General features: G+C 41.0%; 1 protein-coding gene and 1 long non-coding RNA gene across 5 annotated transcripts; one reads left to right on the top strand and one right to left on the bottom strand.

The window, feature by feature from the left end:
• The first annotated feature begins 295 nt into the window (after window positions 1–295).
• Window positions 296–6,639, top strand: LOC121684365. The gene is made up of 3 exons (XR_006023118.1): window positions 296–970; window positions 4,196–4,204; window positions 6,626–6,639. It is a non-coding gene; the product is annotated as an uncharacterized LOC121684365 (long non-coding RNA).
• Window positions 6,640–8,868: 2,229 nt separating this feature from the next.
• Window positions 8,869–13,602, bottom strand: mmp13b (matrix metallopeptidase 13b). 4 transcript variants are annotated; one of them, XM_042064364.1, is made up of 11 exons: window positions 12,685–13,602; window positions 12,240–12,556; window positions 11,665–11,903; window positions 11,410–11,558; window positions 11,176–11,301; window positions 10,500–10,655; window positions 10,240–10,363; window positions 9,917–10,050; window positions 9,648–9,807; window positions 9,340–9,443; window positions 8,869–9,228 (listed from the first exon to the last, which is right to left on the bottom strand). In XM_042064364.1, exons 2-11 carry the CDS (start codon window positions 12,333–12,335, stop codon window positions 9,122–9,124), a joined length of 1,395 nt encoding a protein of 464 aa, XP_041920298.1. In that variant the 5' UTR covers window positions 12,336–12,556; window positions 12,685–13,602; the 3' UTR covers window positions 8,869–9,121. The 4 variants fall into 4 exon arrangements, with proteins under 4 accessions (XP_041920298.1, XP_041920296.1, XP_041920299.1 ...); XM_042064362.1 differs by having other exon boundaries at window positions 12,240–12,527; XM_042064365.1 differs by having other exon boundaries at window positions 12,240–12,414.
• Window positions 13,603–24,292: the final 10,690 nt, after the last annotated feature.

Genomic DNA, 24,292 nt, shown 5'->3' with positions numbered 1-24,292 from the left:
TATGTCCTATATTTCTATTTTGATACATACATGTTCTATATTTCAGTCTTGCACTTTAATTTAATGTTTATTGTCTATGGCTATGTCCATAGTATGTCTATGTCTGTATTTAAAGCATGTCTATGTCTGCATGGGAAAGTAAGAAACGAAATTTCAATTCTTTGTATGACCAGTGCATGTAAAGAAATTGACAATAAAAGCCGACTTGACTTGACTTGACTTTGCAAACTATAAGGTCTGAAGAAGTGAAAAAACACAATTTGCAAAAATCTATATGAAATGTTCCAAACACCTTTTTTTGCTACATATCGCCCTGCACTATTAGGGATTTACTTCAGTGCCTAATGCTTTCTAATGAGGCGAGTATCTCCAATATGGCGACGTCCCGATCTGATGATACGCTGTGCAAACCCCTAATAGTTTAATGCCAAAGGAACATTCTAACTGTAGGCCTATAGTAAATCCGGTGTAAATACTTTGTGTAATTTATAAATTCGTAGATTTGATGAGGATGCTAGATTATGCTGCATACACCTGGATACATTGGCGTTTGTGTCATGATACTCTGTAAAGTGGATCCATAGGGAGCCATACTGGACATCTCTAACACTTATGCACCTATGCACATCGTCAGCTTTCTCAGAGACATACCATGATGATGACAGTCAAGTGATAAAGAACTGGTTGCCCCATCATTCATTCATGCCTTTATATTGCAGAAAAAGTATATTATAGTAACATTTATTAGTGTAAATATAACCACAGTATTTCAACATGGACATGACTGTATTTTCTCCATGGCTGTCCTCTGACACAGATGATATTGTGTGGTGCACATTTTTCAGAATATTTTCATTTTTGTTATGGCTATGGAGGTTCACAGCCTTAAACCTCCTTGCGTTAAAGTGTTTCTGTCATGTTGACTGATGTTCCAGTGTGTGTGTGTGTGTGTGTGTGTGTGAGTGTGTGTGTGAAATCAGGTTTAATAGAGTCATTTTCTGTTAAAATTGTATGTATACAGTATGTACAGAAGTATGTATATGAAGTATTGGAGTTTAATTTTTCATTGATGGCTGATCATTCACAACCACTTACATTGACTGTGAAACTGTTCCCATTACCATTATAACTTTGCGTCTTTCATTTATTTCACAAATGAATAACAACACCATTCACCAGCAGTAGTGGTTATTCTTATGTAAAAAGTTAGTATGTCTACAATAGTCTGCTGTCATAATAATTTTGGTATTGATTTTGCAATGTTGCTCTTGATGATAACTTCAATAACTTCAATATTTTGTAAGATGTTTGAAAGTTTATTAGTGACTTTACTTTCATCACGCGTAATTTAGTTGTATGTACAGTAGGTTTTTTATTTATAAATAAAATAAAACATCTCAACTGAAAAGAAGCTTTTTAAGTGTAAACATACAGCGAAGGATTCCTTTGTTGTGGCCTACCCTCTTTCTTTACGTATGAATATAAAATACATTCTTTTGAAGTCTCCATACTATAGCTTACAATTTCTTTGCTTCTAAAGATGATACATGGGGCAACTTTTTGAGCACTGTTGCTGGGCAACCACATAACTGGCTCCATGTGTTCTGATTTGATTATCAGGATATTTTGCCTAATAATGAATAAAGTTAACCCTACATAACCTAGGGTTAACCCTACATGGTCCAATATTAGATATTACACATTCCACTAGATTTAGGCTGTACGTACTGTTATTGTTACTGTTGTTACAACACTCTTCAAGACAGGGAGTGCAGCACTGACTCAGCATCATATTGCCAACTGGAATAGCATTGGTAGGCTAGTTCAGTTTATGTAAGTTCACTAACTTTGCCTCACTGTTCTGCTGGCACGTACTGTACATCAAGAGTCTTACACCATGCCAGGTAAGGCTGGGGAAGTGGAGGAGTGAAGCCATTACATAGAGGTCTGCTCTTTTATCAGTTTACTGCAAAGGTAAAAATATTTTAAAGATATATTTTCACAATTGTTTCTAAGTTGAAGTTCCCATTGCTGGGTGTGTATGTGTCTGTGCGTAAAAGTCAGTCATACCCTGTGGATCCCAAAAGGCATTGGTTTCCATTCATACAAAATGGACACACACCCTTACGTGCCAGTTTGTATGGCACTGTTTGTATTAGATTATATAAAGACAGAATGATGAAACTGACTCCCTCAAATGACAAAAGAGACAGAGGGGGGGGGGGGGGGGTGCTTTCTTACCAAACCCATTTCCTAACAGGGTGTGTGACAAGCAAAGAGGATGGCTTGGCCCAGAGACCTCCTGCTGCCTCGCCTGTGTATGTAGGAACGCCAGACCAAGCGAGAGGAAGACAAAAGGCAGTGGGTGGATATTAGTAGACACAGGGTAGCAAAATCAGTGTTATCAAAAACAAAAAAGTCTCAGCTTTGTGGATGCAACCTCTTGAGGCATGTTTTGACCAACAGAGAACTGTTCAGAAGTTCAAGGTTTAACTTTCAAGGATACATAGAGTATTTGGGTAGTTTCTGATATTGTTGATACCATTGGAGTGAGCTAATAAGATGGCCCTGGCAACAACAGAGAACACGTGCACTCTGATAATGATGGCATCTGGGTAAATTTATGGGTGATTTGCAAAGCCCATCTGTGCAACCCATATGAAGTCAATAATAATACACACATTACTATTCTATTTTGTATTGGCATAACCGAGATCAGTTTTGTCAGTAGCAACTGTGTTGTTGGTGTTTACTTAAGTCTGTCAGCAGTTACCCAGTTAGGTCATTGTCATAGACTTCTTTAAAAGATTGTATAACTGTTTAAACCAAAATCATACATGAATGTTATAATGATTAATCTTGCTGTTGCAATTGACAAAAAATACTTGTTATTTTAATGGACTGTCATAAACTCACCAAACAGTGAATAAACCTACGGTTTTGTTCAGTTTTTTTTTATCACAATTTGTACTTTGTACTGAAAAGTCAAGGCTGACTCAGTCAGGAACTCAAAGAACTGCCATGAATGAAGCATGTTCACCTCATAATGAACTTATGACCCCCTCATCCATTTCCACACTCAGCCGGCTTTAACCAGTTGTGGGTGAATTGCACAACCATGGTAGGACTTGTTAGTAGCACAAAAAGCATTGACTTTCAGACTGTCAACTCATTTTACCCTGTGGCCCACTGACATTGAGCTTCTCAGACATTAACAGCATGTTCTAGATAAAACAAATTCAGTGAATTAGATGGGCTTTGAGCTTGTATCAAATACACAGACAATGTGTGGATAAGCTGTATGGAAAGGTGTTAAAGGCAATTGTTATTGTTATAATCAAGATGATCCTTATCTTGATTAGTCAATTTAAACATATATGATATTATGAGAGAAAACAAATAATCTGTTAGACCCATTAGAGATTAGAGAGATAACATGCAGATTTGGGATGTAAAAAAAACAGACAGATTATGTCCTGTAATTTTTACCCATTTTTACCCATTTATTTTCCTGTAATGTTTAACCACATAAACAAAACACTACCATAATGATCACTAGTGTGTGAGAAGTGATCCATGAGCCTGAGCCTTTGAGTAAGTATTCTATTCATATAGGAGCCATATGATATGATATGGACACTTGCAAGCTTGCAAACAAATCCCCACGTTTAAAAGAAAATATCTGGTCACACTTTACTTGGATAGTCCCCCCCACAGACTATCTACAGATGCAACTCTGGACCTGTTACCAACAACTTATGGTTAAAGACTTTAAAGTTAAGGTTGGGGGTTGGATTTAAGGTACTGCAGTGTAATTGTTTAACAACAATTTGACATACTGAAATTGAATCTTAACCAATGATTTATTATGTTTATGTGTATGTGTATGGTTCTTAGCAGTTCTTCGTAAGTCTCTGTGGGCGTACTATCCAAGTAAAGTCTCACAGAGTCGCATCAAATATCTGGTCCTTCAGACACAACACATCAACAATGAATACAGGCTATGAGGAGACCCAAGGTCTATTTAGGACCAGAGAGCAGGACCAGAGCACACAAAGCTTTTAGTGAATTTAATTAGTGCAAAGCGACTAACGTTTTGACGCCCATGTGTCTTCTTCAGAGTCAAGCAGTCGATAGCAACGATGTACAGATCGTCATAATTTAGCCTTATTCAAGGCATTGGTTACTGACCCAGGTGGGTGTGGTACTGTACATCAATTAACCAGCCTTGTGTTAGCACTCAGATGTCGACAGAAAAGGGGAACTTCTGACTTCTGCGTCCTGCTCCGTGAGCACCAACCAGGCTGAAGCGCAAGTGACCCCCTGCTAATGAATACAGGCTCTTTACAGTCATGTGAATAAGAAATGAGATAGCCATGTAGCCATGAGCCAAGAAACTTCAGAGGCGAGGGCTTGTTATCGCTAACAAACAGTGCTCATTGTGCAGCTAAGACTGGCAGCACTTTCTGCAGATGGCTTTTAATGATGGCCTTTTATTCAACCCTGCCCCCCCCCACTACCACCACCACCTCTATACCCCCCCCCACCCCCACCCTCTCTCTCTTTCTCAGATACACACACTCACACATACACAGAGAGAGAGAGAGAGAGAGAGGGTGAGGGAGAGAGAGAGGGTGAGGGAGAGAGAGTATTACACATGGAGGATTGTGCTACTGGTCTGAGGCTACACTATTAGTATAAAAATGTTGTTTGTGACCTACATTGATACGATTTATTCCTAAATCTGGCACCAGGTGTGCAATCCTACTGTAAAGATTGAATGAACTCAGTATGGTTTATTATAATTCTTCAAATGCTCTTAGTGAATGGAGAATTGATGGTCATTACACTGTAGTATACCATGTTTCCTTTGGAAAATGTCATATTTGTGTTGTCATTGAATTCCTTTTGGACAGGTCTCTGACTAAACTGCACTTATGCAGTCAATTGCACTGATCTTCCTTGCTGCATGCTGGTCATTTTGTATGTAAATGATTAGTCACAGACATGGTGTGCATGTGATGATAAGATGAGTGTGAGGGAAAAACAGACTCTAAAATGAAACATACAAAGAGGAAATATTAAGTTCCTCAAATGAACAACACCACTGGCACTAAATAACAACTTCAGAGTAAGCTGAAATGTCCAACAGTCCCCAGACCGATTCAGTCCAAAGACATGCACTGACAACAACCACTGAAGCAGTTACTGCTTGTTTTACCGTACTGTATATGTCAGGAGCAGATCTCAGCGCTCACAGCATCAGCTCAGTCACACAATAGATGGCGTGCTGCAGGCAGAGAGAGGAGGCCATTGTTGGGCCAGGCCTCAAAGCCTATTCAGTGCACTGCTTGGGTTTCAGTCCAAATGTACTCTCAAGAGACGTCTTATAGTCCAACCCTTTTATGGCTCCTGCATATACTTATGCACTTTGGCACTCTATTTGTATTCTGTGACAAACTACACAAACAACATATACATTGTATGTTGAGTGTATTTACAGACATCAGTGTCCACAAACATGTGCAGCCTGCTTACCAAGAGAGCATCTGACCCTATGCAAACCTGCTGTGGTAGATGGAGGCCAGAGCTGTCTCAAAGTTTCTCTTTGAGTTGAATCCCCCCTCTCACTGTTGTAAAGCACTGGAGCCTATGAAACCTCCACAGCTAATGAGCATGTCACATAATCACCAGGGATCCCCACAACAAAGTTCCCACTGAGCTGGCAGCACACTCATGCTAATGCAAGGAGAGTGACTTTATCTAATTGGATTATCCAATCTACTTGATGGGAAAAACTGGAATGATCTTGTCTGGTCCAAAGAGTGAGCCTTTGTAGAATGGTTTTGTAGGAAACTTTAAAACAATGATGCTTTAAAGGGCAAATTTACATGCTGAGATCATGATTAAATTTACTCTTTAGTTTTGAATTTTTTTCTGCCGTTGCTATGGTACCCATTCCAACTGACCAATGAAACCACTGAACTTTTTATGAGGGTCAAATCAGGACATTGTATAGCAACAGGACTGTAAATAAATCTAATTAAAATTCCCAAAGCTTGCATTTGTTATAAATGAAGAGGATGACATACTGTATCTATATGATTTGCTACAGTAATTCACTACTTGCATAGGATGGACCCAAGGGACATTATATTGTTTTTGGGCAGGAGGCACTTTAATCTGTTCATCTGCAAAATCCTTTATGCGTTTTGAACAGGAACTCAACAGGGATTTACAATAATGAGTAGGAAAGGCTGAATCTGTTAACCTCTCTGCAGTGGCATGCTGCTTTTTTCAGGACCTCTCAAGCATAGAGGGAAAAATAACATGAAAGGGGAAGTTTTATTCCAGTGCATCTTTGCTCCATTGCAACACCCAGCCTGTAGCACTGCTCTGGCTGTGGTGTGGGGTGTTTAGCGCAGCCAGTTCTGGGCGCTTGCATAACTCTTTGGATGGGCCATCTACTCTGGGGATTTTTTGTTCTTTCTGAGGAAAAGGGACGTATCCTGAGATTGTGGGCTTCGCCCACTCTGACGCCCTCGCAACACATCTGCTATCCATCAGTGGATCAACAGCTCAAGTTACTTATGGAGAGAAACAATAGCACAGCTCAAGTTAACAGTGTGTGTGTCTGTGCCTGTGACTCTTTCATTCTCTCACTTTGCCCATTTGTTTCATTTTTTGGCTTTCACTCTTCCTTTTTGAGTTTTTCGCTCCTTCTCTTTCCCAGCTTTTCCGTTGGTTTCCTGAACTGGAAAACCCTCCAAACCAAAAAGTGCTAGCTTTTTTACAGTCTTTTCAAGATTTTGTCTTTTCTATTTAGATAGATTTCTATTACTAGCACTTTTTTGGTGACACCAGTCTCACCTCACTGTGCAAGAGCACAATTTGCCACAGCTGAGCAAAGAACTCTTTTTCAGAGAATTACGGTGGGGCTTCATCTAAGACAGAAACACAGTGAAGTGACAGGTTTTTAAGTGCCGCTCAGTTCGGTTCAAGTGTAGTAACTGTTCCTTTTTGTTTTATTTTCGCTGAGCGGCCTATGTGAAATGAGCCGTGAGATCACCTCAAAGCAGCCTGCCTAGGCAGGGCTATCTCACACTGATCTGTGACGCACTTCAGCAGGAAATGAGAAGTCCAGGGGAGAATGTCCTAATTACCCACACATGTCTCTACCTCACCAGGACTTACTGGCCCACAAATGTCATTAGAGGTTTACTTTCTCCACTCAAAAAGATATTTGTAGAGCCAAGTTCCACTAAAATGTATTTGTAGAGCCAAGTTCCACTTACTTTCACGAGTACTGTAATATTTGAACACTGTGAGTTACTCATCAGCTTTACTGACACCATCACCTCCACCACCACACACCACCAAACCCAGTTAAAATATGACTTACTTGCTGATCTTTCACATAGTTACTAAAGAGTGCACAATGTATCAAGCATCTGAAGTTACTCACATGCAGTACACATTTTGTTGTATCGCAGTATAATAGTTATACAGGTGAGAATTATAAATTCATTTGTGTATAATGTCAATGGTGCTGCATCCATAGGGCTGCCTCTGAGCTGTGGTGGCCCTCATCTGCATCACATTCCTCCCATACTTACCTGCTATCTCATTGTCTCAATCTGTGGTTATTAATAATTATGGGTGTCACTGCATACGTTGTCAGAGGTCCATAGGACTGGTTTTACAGAAGGCTCTGATATCATGTGTGGGGTTTTAGTATCTGTTCAAGAATGTCTTGTCAAAAGTAGCTACAATATGCTATCTGACACTTCAAACAGACTGCTTACCCAGGACATCTTGGTATTGCTGACTGCTGCCATCATGTGGTGCAACCCTGTCATAATCCTTTAGGCTCTTTTGACACAAAATCAGCCTCAATTTGATCCTTACTTCATAAGGCTAAAAGGCATCACTTTGTGAGGAATCATTAGTATGACATTATTTGTCCTCAGGGGTTTATGGTAAAATAAGAGGTAAACGATGAATTCTGTGATCACGGTAAATTGGACTGTGCCATGCGGTATCGGATTATTTAAAAAGGCAATCAGAACATGTTTGATGATGGTGGAGGTTATGGCCAATGTTTATAACAATACCAGTGGTATTAAATGGTGTTGGTGAGTGAATGTGGATTTTTAGTGTGATTTTTAGTGTGATTTTTAAATCTTAAAGTTGTAATTGTATTGGTGAATAAACTGTTTTAGAGGTCGATAAACTCTATTTCTGAAATGTCAGAGGTGGGTAAAGTGCGTTTACATGCGTTTAGCCTCCACTACATCCCTGTTTGCCCTTAATGGTGACTTGCCATGAATACTGTGTTGGGTGTTTTGTTTGTTGTTTGCTCCCACCCAGTGGCCAACCCAGACCTGAGCAACTGCTGAACCAAGAACAGAACCAAGAAAACAGCAGAGGGCAGACTAGCACTCTTAAAACATGTTTAGCCCAGTGCAGGAAATGACATCACAGTAACAGAAGGCTCATTCAACTTCTTGCAGCACTGTGAATATATTGCTGAATGTGATATACATGCTGGACTCGTTATGTGTTGACTGCAGGCTGTGCCGTCTCAGACACTATAGGCATACTGCCTGCACCATATCCTTTTCCCAATGACCTTGTTGTGTTCTGGTCAGGATCAGGTCAGGTCAGGTCAGTATGTCAGAAATACACTGCACTTCTGTATTGTTCTGGTAGTTTTCATTGTGCTTTTAGTGAGGCAGGGATAACCTTATATATTATCCTGTCATATGATTCTACAAAACCAAACCAAATGTTCTGCTGCATGTTTAAACTATGATATATTCAATGTGAAAATCATGAATAAGGTGAGTTATACTTAGATACTTTTGTTAATATTTTATAATAGGTTCCAACGCAAGTACATTTTATGTGTGCACACAGACATTTTTATGTTGTATGAATTATATAATTAAATAAGTAATAAAAACATTCTGTCCATTAGACATGTCATCAGTAGCACCCTCTTATGGGTGATAAATCACATTTACATCAGCAATCAAACCTGGCCCAGCAGATGCACAAATACAGCAGTTTCATAAATAGAGTAGTATTGTCCTGCATACTTCATTCTTTCACTTGTTAATTAACACACTGCATTGAGAAAAGAGTTAGGTCTCAAGAGCCGGATGACTTTCCGTGAGTTGTAGCTGTACTCAAACTGCAGGCTTTTGCGGAAGAAATTCAAATGTCCTGTGGAAATCAAATAATGAGTTAGAATCCATCAACCTCATTGTGAGTTCAATATGACATATAATATGTTTTTCTTGAGCGCTTGTAAATGAGTGGGATGGTTTGACATACCATAATGATATGCAGCAGCGTCCACTTCATCTCCTATTCCAGGGAAATCATCCTCAATGGATCTGGGATATCCACTGTCCATCTGGCCTGATTCTTCATCATAGCTGTGAAAAAGATGATTACCCCGTTTGGTGTTTCCATCATACAGTGATGGTGTAAATGGATTTGATTATTTACAATATATCCAGATATAAAAGAGATGTGTGATATTCCTCATCCTTTCTATGACTGCTTTGGCAATATATCTGGCAGATAGAAGACAAGACGGAGAGAGGACAGGGAAATGAAAGGAGAGAGACATAGCTCACCTCCAGTAGTCTTCGTCAGTGAAGAGAAGGGTCTTGCCCGTGTCTGGAATGTACACAGCAGCATCTATCTTTCTGATTTTCTTTGGTAGGCCCAGTTTATGGATGTATTTCGGGTAGCCTTCCACCAGGTCGTAGCCATTAAGGGCCCACATACGGATGCCTGTCAGAGTTCAGAGCACCGTCATTAATTCACTGACTGCCCGTAAGCCTTATAGACATGTCCAGACATGTTAGGAGGAACAACCCCTATGAGAATAGCCACAGCCTACCACTGAATATGTACACCCTGTCCTTGCTAGGGTTCTCAAACGCAGCGTCCACTCTGTTTGGGAGCATTGGCCACGTGGACTTGATCAGGGTCAGCTCAGGCTCAGGCATGTTTTGATGCAGTCGCCAATAAAATCTACCCAGCAACAGCAAAGGGGTAAAATACAGTCAAGTCAAAGCATCAACGTATCAATGTCACCAATAAATATAGAAGATACAGTAACATACAGTATATGCATATTCATGCACACAATATATTGAATTAGAACAATGAATTATATTGAATTATATATATTAAATTAGAACAATGGATTACTGGACACACCTCCCTTTGAAGACAAGTGTTTCTCCTCTAAGCTCTGTCACGGCATCAAATGTCAGCATTGGGTCACATTTGTTTGGGGCCACTGGCTTAGGATGCACTTTTTTGTCCGAATCAGGGTTTTTCCCTATATTATGATTTCAGGATGGAGGGTTGCAATGATGTAAGTGTGGGAATATGGCAACATATTGATCATGATATATATCAAAAAATCAAAACATGAAACATCACTCAAGAAGTAACACCTTGGAAACTGCACTCACCATAGAGAGACTGTATCCCTTCCACATCATCTTCAGACAGGGGGTATCCTGTAGTGTACGAGTAGATGGGGAACATCAGGGCCCCTGGGTCTGCAGAGTGAGCCAGGCCGAGGGCGTGACCGAACTCATGGACCGCCACCCGAAACAGATTATACTCTAGATAAGATGAGTACAGGAGCAGAGTTCAGTTGGTAGATATGGCGAGCCAAACAAACCAACAGCCTGGCCAACAGAGACACCACCTATTCAGCTGCACTTTGTGCTCAAGTCAAGCTGTGCTAACCTAAGACCATTGCGCGCTGTCCAATGTTACAACTGCCCTATCGAGTTGGCCGACACCGCCTATTCAATCTGCGCTAACATAACCAGCAATCAAATTTAAATAGTTATTAGCCTACAACTGGTGATAACAGCACTAATATTGTTAGAACAGCTAGATCGTAGCTTACTGTTAACATTACTGTAAATCAACACCCATAAGTATTTCTGGGTTAAAATATTGCAAAGCAATTTGGTCACTTTATGTTATGCTCCTATCACTTAACATAGTCAAACGTTGTGCATGTCATATCAGAACATGAAATAATATGGTTAGCTGCCATACACTATTCCCATAGCTAGACCCTAATTGACTGACCCTAATTGACTGAACAGATCCAACACCTTAAAGCTTTACCTTCTGAGTCTTCTGTCCACTTCTCATCTTCATCAAAGTGGGTGTCTCCTCCCAGGCCCTGACCAGGGGGATAGGCATGGGCCAACAGACCATTTGGACCATCAAAAGGATTGAAGTCTCCGTGCTCTGAGGAAGTGGAAGAGTTTATTTTTATGAACGTTTCACAACAAGGCTCTCACTAATTTACTCATCTGCATAAGCAACAACAGTCATGGAAAAGCATGAATGCCTAACCTCCATGTCCAAACTGGATCATGATGTCTGCAATGCCCTCTTTTATCCTCCTGAAGGTCAGAGGGGTCACACCGCTCCACACCTTCAGTGCTTTATGGAGCACCTTGTCCACATCGGAGTTGGGTAAGTCAGGAGTGTAGTTGACTATTCTAAAGAGCAAAGCCACGACAATCATACCATCAGTCATACTCTTTTGATGGCTGATGTCTTCCCATTCTTATGTTCTACTTCTTTATCCAGTGTTGTGTGAGTTACCTGTATGTCACTTCGGTTTTTTCCCATTTGAGGTTCCTGGGGAAGACGTTGTATTCAGCCACATCAGGAACTCCACACCTGGGCTGCTGCATGACCTCCAGGGTCTTGTCATCAAGGCTGCCCGTCACCTCCAGGCCGAAGAAAGCCTGCATCTCCCGGACTTTGCTCTCAAAGCTGCCTGAGGGCTTACGGGATCCCTGGAGTCCATTTGGCAGGTGGTAAAACTTACGGAGATATTTCTGAACACAAGGAAAAACAAAAGGAAGGAGGGTTAATTCAATAGAGAAGTGTTAAATGAAATGTAATATCACAATGTTCTTACAGACCAAACATTGATTTTAGTAAGAGTGAAATTATAGCTGTCAATGTAATGAGATGTAATTCTGCCGTTTTGCTGAAAGAGGTATTTTGTTCAGCTGGAAGTCAATGGCCACAGATTTTTCCCGCGGATCCCAAACATATTTTCACACTGATATCTGTCATATATCATATTATCTTTCTAAATTTCAGAATTCTATTCCTTTCATAACTACATGTGTTGTGTATCTGATTTAGTCCTGTAGAGGCTGACTTACCTCAGCTAACAGGCGGTTGTCAGTCTCTTCCGAGGAGAGGGGAATTCCAGAGCCCAGGGCCAGCAGGGCCAGGAGGAGGGTGCAGGTGAGCTCCATGCTGAGAGTCTGTAGGCTGTGGCAGGCTGAGTCGCTCTCCGCCTTATATCTGGACTCCTCCACCAATCAGAACAAGGCGCTGGTGAATCATGAGAAAGTACCTAACCACTGTGAGACTAGCAGTCCAAAAGTGCTTAGTTTCACCCTGGGCTTTCTGTGGTCCTTACAGGAATGCCTGAAGGACCCCTGAGTCTGCAATGATATCACCACATGGTGCAAAGCTGTCATAATTTTAGAAGGAACAGCAATGACGGACTGGCAGGAAGTTGAACATGTTGCGGGGGGGGGGGTTTAGGCATGCATGTAGGAAAACTGAACCTGAAACTGAACCTTGAAGCTGTTAGATTACCTGGAATGATACTCAGATGTCCCAGATTCAATATGGAAGAGCACTGCTTTAGAGTTGTACTGCTAAGGTAATACACACAACCAGGAGTAGATTCTGACCGAGACTGTAATCTATCTTCAAATTGGGCTGTAATATGAACTGAAAAAAGTGTTTTTAGATGGAAATTATTTACACTTTATTGCTCCAAAGGGAAGGTGTGCTGCATAGCATTAACATGAGATGAAGTTAAAGTGTTAACATGTTACATTTTAACACACATTAATGACGATAACAACAAGCTTCTACACTGATCCATTAGATAACAAAGAAACATGAAACATTCATGAGACACAACACTTACTCCAATGTCAGATTAGAACGACTGTAAAGACTGCTTTAGAATAGTAGTTTGTAGGGGAAAAAGAAAACAGTGCTCTTGCAGTTTGTATATTGGCTATGAAAGGGGTGTGATGGGTTGGCTACAATTCTATTAGAGAAAGAAAGAACATATCAATTAATATGAAAAATGCTCTCCAGTGGTAGCCCCTATGATTTTTGAACTAGTTTTAGGAAATGGGTCTGCCTCGTGAGAGGCATGTGAATGTACCTAAAGGCTCTATGTGTCTATTTAAAGGAACTATTATTTTCCAGACAGAACTGGCAACCCATGATAATGATGTGGCTCCATGCTTCTTTGAGTAACCATCCCAGAATGCAATGGACTCTGGGTGGCACCCATCCCAGACCTGGCATATCAGGACAGGATTCTATTCTAAGGTCAGCTGCTGTCAGGGGCTAGATTAGGACAATCATGTCTGTAACCATGTCTGAATCAACACACAGCAAGCCTGTACAAGATGCAATACGCCTATGATTTCAATACTACGGTAACACATTGCTTTTGGAGAAAAGGACAATAAGTTTATAATGGTGTCACTGTTTTGGACTATAGTGTTCTCTGGGTTGTTTTTGGATGGGAACATGGCTGTCCACAGAAATGCAAGCACAGACAGGACCCTTGAGTGGCGTGTCTTTCCGTGCCAGAATTCCTGGTGAGTGACTCTGGGTATCTTGAAGGGTGTAGTTTCACAATTAGGGAACCCCATGACCTGAGCAATATGAACTACCATATATTTACACAGGTATGTTAATAAAAGCCACTTATTCTGCAGCACTTAAGCCCAGGCTCAGAGACAGGGTAAATAGACAAATATGCAGCACTTCTGCATCTGACGTGTTTCAGGAAGGACTTGGCACAAATAACTCAAACATGTTGACACATCCTGTCTGGCAGAGCTTGAACAGTTCTTTGACATGTTGAAATGTCTTCTTCTGAATATAGGGGAATAGAGAAATGGTAGGCTTAGCAGAAAATTACCAGTATATTTTCAATGTGTTCTGAGCACATCTGAGATCATTTTCTGACTAATTTGGCTTTGATTCATGATTAATCCATGATTGTTCTTGTGACAATGGGCCTGTCCATATGCTCCAAAGTGTATGAGTACCCCAGTAGGATACCTCCCTTCTATCAGTTGTGGTCAAAGGGGGAACGGTTGAGACACCATGTGGTTGGTACTTCCCTTCAGATTCTTGAGTCACCTCAGTAAGTAAGTAGGGCAATTTTCTGAAAAAGTAGGTTAGTCATGGGTCAATTCAGCGATATAAACATGCTCAATGAACTAGTGGGATCAGCGTGGAAATGTCTGCTATGATAAGCTGTTGTAAACAGGCCTGAAGACACAACCTCTAATTGAAAAGCTCTGTGCGGGTGGTGTGGCTGATGGACACACTGAACACACACACACACACACACACACACACACACACGCGTGCCCACAGTCAATCATGGGCTGTATTCCAGGACACTTATCCACTTCAAATCCATCAAAGGGTAGGCCTTTTTTTTACCAAAAGAAGCAAGAAGAGATACTACATTCCTTTACTGGCAAATCGGACAAATATACAGCTATTTAGATCTTTGGTCTACAGTATAGATAGAAATATGGAGACAAAACCCATGTCTAAAATTGTTTTTTAATGCAGCCAAATTCACATGTCGATAACTATTTTGGATCACTGGAATCCAGAATGATTTACAATGGAATTATGTTAACTCAAATCTGTTGTTGATTATGAGTCAAAACTACATTGGTGTTTTAGTCCAACCATGCATTACGAAAAACATACAAGATCCCAAGGGCGTAGGTTTGATCTCAGCTTTGGTGGGGACACATGTTCTTTGGTGGCATAGATGATGTATGTATACAAAGCACAAAAAGGGGCAAAAATGTACATGTTAAAGGGCTCGACTGGCTGGGGCACCTGCACCGTATGCCAACAACCCGGGTTCGATTCCCACCCCGTGGTCCTTTCCGGATCCCACCCCAACTCTCTCTCCCACTCGCTTTCTGTCATTCTCCACCGTCCTATCTCATTAAAAGGCATAAAAAGCCCCCAAAAATATACTTAAAAAGATAACCAGTGTTGGGGAAGTTACTTTTAAAAAGTAGTGTTTGCTCGTTACTCGTTACTTCTCTTAAAAAAGTAACCCGTTACTTTACTTAGTTACCCTCTATGGAGAGTCATTTTTTACATTACTTATTACTTTTATGTTACTCGAATTCGGCCAGAACCCAATACCTGTTCCTGAATGTGTAGGCCTACAAAGTTCTACTATGGAGGCCAACAAGTATTTATTTTGTGCTCTTTATTACAAAAAATGTCACAAACAGAGCACTTGACAAGAAAACATTGGGCTATAGGCTTCAACACCACCACATCTTATTATATAGCCTTATACTGTACTATTCATTAAACAGGCTTCCCTGAAATTGGTGCAAAGCTAATGCAAATCGTATCAATATAGTGCGGCAGGTTAAGTCCATATTCCAGGACAATCGTTCACTTTGTGATACAAGCACCAAAATTGGACAAAGCACCAAAATCACTAGAACCTACTTTTTGAGGAAAGCACATTAGCCACCTGAAAATCCAACACGGCGGACATTTTTCAAGATGGCCGCCACATCAAATGTAAGAAAAACGTTTTTTGCTTTAGAACTTTAATGGCTGGGCGTATTTACATGATCTAGACATAAATTTGTATGTATTTTAACATGGCAAAATAAATAGTGCAAAGAAAGAAATCTATTTCAAGGCTAGTTTCCAAGATGGTGGCCAAAAATAGTTGGACTGCACTCGAAAATCGTTTATCGAAGCTCACTCTCGAATATCGTTGATCCTCTTTCTCAATCGAATACCATTTATTCTCTCTCTCGAATATCAATCAAGGCCATACTTCTTTAAGTTGGGAAGACTGGTGTGAAAATAGGCAGATGAAGAGTCCACAGTTTCAATTCTGGGAGCTTGTGATGTCAATGCAATTGGTGATGTTCTCTTTGATCAGGTCTTTCAAAGAAGCAAACTTCACTTTGTATTGTCAATCATTGTCTGCACTCATCCCCTTCTTCTTTGCAAACAATAATGTCAACTATGCTAGATGGCTTTCCATACACCTTAGAGACCTGGTCTCTTTACAACAAACACATCCTCAGTTGGCCAATGAATTTCAGCAAGGGAACTTTGTGGTCCACAAGACCCACAAAGGGCTTTTGGGTTTCTAGCTTACCTAATTGTGATTTGGTGTCCAGACAATGTGGTGATTGTGACCAAAGAAGAAAATGTTCTTTGCATAAACCTGACAGCCTGGAAGACCTAAGTCCTTGCAACCATGAAGAGGCTGACACTAGAATCTTTCTGCATGCCCTTCATGCAGTTGCGTGTAACCTGCATTGTATTGAACCTGTGCGATTCAGCCCTGCACACGCCCGGACTCAAACCCGCGAACAGCAACCCCTTGGATTGGGAGTCGAGCGTGCTGACAATTGACCTAAAAGCCCAGGCTACTAGCTCGCATGCCAGCAGCACTCTTGAGGCGTCGGGGAGTGAGGTTTACCAACGTTCCACACACACAGCTAAACTACATGCGCGCAGAAGAATCTGTGTTGATTAAGGCCTGTGACACGGATATTCTTGCTATTGCACTCAGTGTTTTTGGGACTCTATTGGATGCAGGCTTAGAGGAGCTGTGGATTGAATTTGGTCATGGTAAGTCTGTCAGATGGCATGCTTTTTGTCCATGCCCTCACTGGTTGTGATATTGTGTTAGCCTTTCGTGGTAGAGCTGTTTGCACGGAAGCAGAGGTCCTATGATGCCATTCCACCAACAAGGGCGTCTCTTGCTAAGCATGTGAAGTGTGCAACCTATCAAGCTGTCTGTATCTGGGGCCAGGCAAGTATATATCAAATGAATATGGAGAGTCCTGCCAACTGGGTTGGAGGAAAAAAGGTGACATTTGGCAAGTAGTGTGGATGACACTCCCACCAATTGCTGAGAGCTGTCAAGAATTGACTAAATGTGTCAAGACTGAGGGCCAGATGTACTAACACTTTTGCGCCCACTTCAGGCGTATTTGTTTCGCAATGTGCGTGTAAAATCATAGCGAGGTATGTACAAACAGGCCGCAATGATATAAAAGCGCAAACTGCCTGTAGAGGGAGCTGAAAGTGGCAGATTGCATTTGTCATGTCATGCATATGCATTCATGGGAGGATCCAGGGGAAAGTGGGAGTTTAGCGTAAAAAGATGGGAGGGGAAGAGTAAAGAGCGCCTAATTATGTATTCCACTGTATGTACAAAGACTGCTGCTGAAAGCGCACGTCTATTCTGCGCCTAAATACTTCAGCCTTGTAAAAGCAGGTGTTAATCCAAATTACAGTTCAATGCGTCAATAAGAGAACCTTTCAAAGGCAACAGAATCGCTATTTAGAGCACCAGTTTTTGTGGTGAAAGTATTTGTAAAGCAACCTTAACTTTCGTTGGCCTTTCGAATGTCTTACTTTCACTTTCACGACATTCACTTAAACTTTCCTACTTGCTAGATTTGACCAATCTTCCATAGCCTACGTGCACAAGTAGTTTGAGTAGAACTACTGATCTTTATTATCTCCCTGCTTGTTTACATCTTATCATGTATGGTATTATTTCATGATCACTAAACGTTTGATTCTTTTTAATGTTGTCATCAGTTAACTTCATTCAACGGCGCTTGTATGTAGGCGCTGCCATTCAGTTGTGGACGTTCGTAAATTGCGTTTATGGGCGGAGAATGGCAGAGAAAGGCGCAGTTTACACTAAGGATTGAACGATTGATAAATACGACGGAAACTTGGGTCTAACAATCTGCGGTGTGTCCATGACCCTGATAACACTACGTTCGCAAATGTACGTACATCTGGCCCTGAATGTCTGGGAAGATGTAAATGCTACAGCATTATGGTCATTCCACGCCAACTCAGCCACCCATGTACATGACATCTCTCAGATTTTGCTGAAAAGCAGTGAAAATATGCCTTATGTTACCAAACAAAGGAAGAGTTTTGTGGCATTTGACATGTTTCTTTGTTAGTGCAGAAGATATTAAAAAACATGAGGAAACATACGAATTGGAGAGACATTACGCCTCGGCCAAAACGATCAGTGGAACACGATCGCATCATTGCTTTAAAGGAATTATCCGGAGTAAAATGCACTTTAGATCAATTTACGGATGATTGGGAGACATACGTTGAGTTGACATCCAAATCATGTCATTCGGATGTGTTTTGAGAAAGTTCGATGTTACCGTTTTTAGTCAAAACTCGTTAGCGTGGAAGTGAGAAGGGCATATTATTTCGCCGCTACAAAACGCTATTTTTATACCTCTTCTACAGTTCCAAACAACATTACACTTACGTGGTAGTGAGTAGAGGGTCCCTAAAGCCAAACCGAAGTATCCCGAGGTCTTTATGTGGTCGGATAGAGAGTCCAGAATGAATTTCATCAAGCCAGTACCTTTCCGGAAATGTTGCCATCTTTGCTGCCATCTTTAGGGGAAAGTCCGTAGGAGTCGATTGCCAAGTGTGCTCTGGAAATTCACAATTTTGTCGCCGTTTTTAAAAAAAAAAAAACATAGTCCAGTATTTCTTTTGAAATTGAAATGAAGTTGTATGGACTGGACTATGTTTTTTTTTTTTTTTTTTAAACGGCGACGAAATTGTGAATTTCCAGAATTTTCAAGGATTAAGTTTTGTTGAATAATTCTTTTTTCAGTTTGACTGCTTGAGTTTTAAGTGTTTCTGTGTATGCATGCATTCCTGCACACCTCGTACTTAGATGACAATCTGTGAATTTATCTCCCTCCTCCCTGTCTCTTCCTGTTTGAACAAACCATTGTTGCTGTCTTCCACGCATCAAAACAAACACTTGGCAGACACTCTGTAGACATTTCTTCATAGTCTGGTGATCAAGTGTTCCTTGGGCTGTACTTTAGGACGGTCGGAGCAATTCAGTTATTTACTTACCCCAAGTGTCTGGGATGATCTCTTACAGGTAGTCTGATACTTAGGGTAGACAGTAGCTTTTTATGATAGTTGTTAAAAAACTTCATTCATATCTGTATTTTAGAAATGCCTGTGTAAGAAATATGTGAATATCCACGATAACTAACAACAAGGAAAGGCTCTCAGGATAAATGTCTGAAATTCAGTGGATTCTGATTGGCTGTCATGTTTCAATCATTCACAAAATCATTCCAATGATATAGTTTTGCATGTCATTGTCATAGTGTGTGGAAGCTGTCAGTCGTATTAGCTAGAATGATATTTGAAACAGTACTTTTTACCATCGTTATACCTACCATATACCTACAACGGTTAAGTGTGCAGCTATGCTGGGGCAAAGCCAGGTGAGACAAAGTTTGATCACTGATTACAAACACTCATTTTATTCCTCTATACCCCATAGCGGCCGTCGACAACTGTTCTATATTCTTCGTACTGTACATTCATAAAATAGACATCCTCATTTGTAGTTTGTGTAGGGAATTTGGGGGGTCCTGATATACCCAATCATAAATGTAAGCATTTCTATGGGTTTCCCATGGTCAAAAAAGGTAAAATAGACATCAAGTTTCACTTATATCTTTAACACATCATTGGCTCAAGAGACAGTTCCTACTTGCCTCAAGCAGTCTGTTATTGTTCCAGTAACGAAAAACAAAAGTCCATCATGTCTGAATGACTACCGCCCAGTAGCCCTGACGTCTACAGTGATGAAGTGTTTTGAGAAGCGTGTGAAAAACATTATCTGCTCATCCCTCCCTGCCTCCTTCGACCCCCTCCAATTTGCTTACAGAGCCAACAGGTCTACAGAGGATGCCATCTCAAACCTCATGCACACCACCTTAACTCACCTGGAGGAGAGGAATGGGAATTATGTGAGGATGCTGTTCATTGACTTTAGTTCAGCATTCAACCCGATAGTACCTCTCACCTTGGTCACAAAGATGAAGGCCTTAGGACTGAACACCACCCTGTGTCACTGGATATTTGACTTCCTCACCAACCGTTCACAAGTGGTTAGAGTGGGGGGTCTGACATCTGACTCATTAACCATCAGCACTGGTGCTCCCCAGGGCTGTGTTTTGAGTCCACTGCTGTACAACATCTACACACATGACTGCAAAGGCAACAGTATACCTCCATCATCAAGTTTGCAGATGACACAGTGATCTTGGGCCTGATTAGTAACAACAATGAACAGCTCTACTTGGATCAGGTTGATGAGGTGGCACAGTGGTGTCAATCTAACATCTTGACACTGAATATCAATAAAACCAAGGAAATGGTAGTGGATTACAGAAGGCAGCAGCAGAACTACAGTACAGTTACACCCCACTAATGATCAGCGGGCAACCTGTAGAGAGAGTCACAAGTTTTAAATACCTTGGTGTCCACATTACTGAAGACTTAACATGGACTGTTAACACTCAATATGTTCTGAAGAAGTCCAGACAGCTACTCTACTTCCTTCATCAGCTAAGGAAATTCAAAGTTTCTACATCCATCATGAAGGCCTTCTACACTTCACAGCGGTTGAGAGTGTTCTAACTGGTAATGTAGCATCATCACCTGGGAACTCCACAGTTAGAGATTGTAGTACTCTGCAGAGAGTAGTGCGCTCAGCTGAACGTACTATAAGAACTCAACTCCCTGCTCTACAAGATATCTATTCCAGAAGAGTACTCTTAAGAGCCCAAAAGATTCTGAAGGACTCTTCTCATCCTAACAATGGATTATTCCTACCGCTGAAATCAAGAAGACGCCTATGTAGTCACAAAGCCAGAACTGAGAGACTCAGGAGAAGTTTTTATCCCCAGGCCATCCGAACTCTGAACTCACACTATACTGACTTTGCACACATTCACTCCTCAGCACTCTCAAACATTTCCCAACTCTGAACTTACACTATACTGACTTTGCACTCATTCACTCCTCAGCACTCATGACCCCCCCCCCCCCCCACACACACACACACACCTACAAGACCTTTAGCACTTTTACATCCCTCTCCCTATGCTACAGACCTTTTATTTATTTTCTTATTTCATCACACGTCAAAACACACACACACACATATTTGACTTTCTCCAACTTTTGCACATCTCCATAGAACTTTTTATATATTATTTTTGATTTCTCCTCCATCTACCCATGTCCCCCCAACACACACACCAAGACCCCTGGCAGTTGGGTTAGCCCCTTGAGCCGTGGATCTGCCCAAGGTTTCTTCCTTGGTATGGGAGTTTTTCCTTGCCCCTGTTGCTCTTGGGTGCTACTTGTAGGTGCCCCCCCCCAATCCCAATCCTCCCCCACCTTTCTTATGCAGCCCTTGCCACTTAATCTACTAAACCCCTCTTCTACTGCACTTTTAACCCCCCCCCCCCATAAATGCACAAATAGGCTGACACCAGACATAATTTTACTGCATTTCTTACTTCCAGTAACTATATGCATGTGACAATAAACTTCCTTGTATCCTTGCATCCTTGTAAGTTTGTATTGGTATCCTATCTGGCTCAAAAGCTATAGCCGAATCCCTTTCAGGTGACGGCCATATTGGATTTGGCCGCCATCTTGATCTCAGGGACCATTGGCTCAGGCGCCCTTTTCATTTCAGTATGCCCTCAGCTGCATCCACGCCACATTTGGTGCTTGTCGAACAATGGGGTGTAAGGCCCCATACTACAGTCAAAACTGCTTTTTTGGACAGTGGCTATATTGGAATTGGAGGAATAAGGGGTCCAGATGCACCGGGTCATAAATATTAAAATTTCTATGTGTTTCCTATGATCAATTAACCTGAAAAAGATATCAAGTTTGTATTTGTAAGTCATGTGGTTCAAAAGTTATAGTCGGAACCCTTTTCAGGCAGCGGCCATATTGGATTTGGCTGCCATCTTGCCCCCAATCATTTCAGTATGACCTAAGTTACATCTGTGCCAAATTTGGCGCTTTTAGATGAATTTGCGTGAAAATGTGCTTAAAGATGCCCTGCCACACGTATTTCATTACTTTGTGGTAATGTCTGAAGTTCTACCATGGACCCTGTACAATTTTTTGTGGAAAACATGCTTTGGTTACCTTGTTTCAAGCCATTCTAGTGTGGTATTGAAAGCCTGCATTAAGACTCAGCTCGATTTGCGCCAGTTCTCATTAATGTTCAAGGAGCTAAGCTGCTTGACTCTGATTGGCTAACAGCTAGTAGGTTTCGTCCATAACATGACAGCCATTATCAACTAATTTTAGCTTCATGGCATGAACTTGGCTAGCGAGTGCTAGCATTGTCCAAATGTGCATAAATAAAACCTGCTAGGCTAGCAAGTTCATTAAACCTGTATAACATAGCACTTCCTTGAGTTCACAATTACGTTTCACTTACGGGCACTGGTCGTAGACTGCGATGGTAGCCTGCTCCAGGCTTCAACAGCAACCTTTTTGCAAAGCCTGTGGCATTGTTCCAAAAAATAAACTGAAGCCATTTGATCCTCAAGTCTGGGTTCTTGGGCAAAATGCATTGTTGAAGTTCTATTTGTGCATAGCGCACAAGTCCGTTGACATTCAGCATCCTTGCATAGGCCTACGAAAACTGTCACAGAGCTAAACGAATTTTGTAGGCAAGGTCTCAACTGGGCGAGCTCATGAATAGTAATGAGCCCATCAATTCCACGTCAATCTGAAGAGCTTTTGCAACTGGCCTAAATTCTCCGCTTATTTCTTTTCAGTGGCTAGAGCTGACAGAGGAGGTAGCTGTTCATTTTCACATTCACGACATAGCTCAAACATATGGACCTAACATGTTTTAAAAAAAAATTTAAATAAAAAAAGTAAAAACGGTTTTGTGTGGCAGGGCACCTTTAAGGCCCCCAACTAATGAAATAGTATTGATGTGCATCCACCATTTTTGATGTCAGTGATGATCATATTGATGTAGGCCTAAGAAATTGACAAAATAAAAATATTTAATGTTAGCATCCTCCCGTTTGTCATGACTAACTTAGCTGCCTCTCTCTGGCATCTTTGTATGGCTGTCACTGTGAAAGTCAGTTTGAGTTTAGCTCAATCCAGGATGCTGTTCTTGGTGGCATGCTAGTCAAAGGAGTCACGGGTTCAGGCACTGTGCTTCTCCCCTAACGTTAGTTCATATCCTCATCATTAAGGGCCAAGTAGCCTAGCTAAAACCCAAAGAAGTGCAAGATAATGAAGATTTTCATTAGCTTTTTAGTTATTCTTGGTTATTTGAAATTTTTCTCAAATTGTCCTTTTTTCTGAAGCATTGTTGTAAAATTCTTTTGGGGTATAAATACAGCCCCCTATGTGCTGAGGTGAAGCACAGTGATATCTCAATAGGTCAATCTATCCTGTCTGTGTTGGCCCACATTTGACACATTTGAGCCTAAACAGTGGGGGGAAAAGTGGTCTACTTTGACTTGCCCCATAAGATAAATAAAGATTAATTATGATAACTGTTCCTGAATTGATGCTGTTTATGTAATGTGAATTCATGCTTAACATCAAGGGTCTTTTGTCATGCTTTTTAAAGCTTTATTGCCATATTCTTAATAAACATTCATTTAAAGACTTTCAGTGTACATAGAGTGTCACAGTAGAAATGACTAAAATCAATAGATCAATGCAGCTGAATTACTTTAATAATCTATCAAAAATGTTAAATCAAAAGATTAAACCTGGAAATGTAGCCACAAATTATTTTACATTTTCAGACTCTAGCAGACTGCTCTCTTAATGTGTGATGCCAGTTAAATGTGAGGGTGAGTCAGTCTGGCAAACTGACTTTATTATTGCAGGCTTCAGATAAACCAGTCAGCAGAGTAAATATGCATCTGTGATGATCATTCACAAAAATCAGGGTATGTTGCTGAAACCAAACAAGAACATTTTCTGAACCAAACATAAATAGGGAAGCAAGTGAGTGAGTGACTCATACATGTCCTGTTCCAGTCAGGAAAGCTGCTGACCCAACTAGCTCATCCTCATCATCAACCTCCCCTGCCATCACACCCACTGTGCTGAATGTGGAAGATAAAGTCCCACACAACTTAGATTTGACTAAGTGATAACATCAAAGTGTCTGCTGTGTGCTCATAATGCTGACCTCCACACAAATACATGCCTTTGAAGGGTTTTGGTGTGAGCCAGTTAAGACACACCCAGTGTGAAGTGTTTT

The sequence above is a fragment of the Alosa sapidissima genome, chromosome 15 (assembly GCF_018492685.1).
Source record: "Alosa sapidissima isolate fAloSap1 chromosome 15, fAloSap1.pri, whole genome shotgun sequence".
Classification (NCBI taxonomy): Eukaryota; Metazoa; Chordata; class Actinopteri; order Clupeiformes; family Clupeidae; genus Alosa; species Alosa sapidissima.
This window is presented reverse-complemented; position numbering and strand designations above follow the sequence as displayed.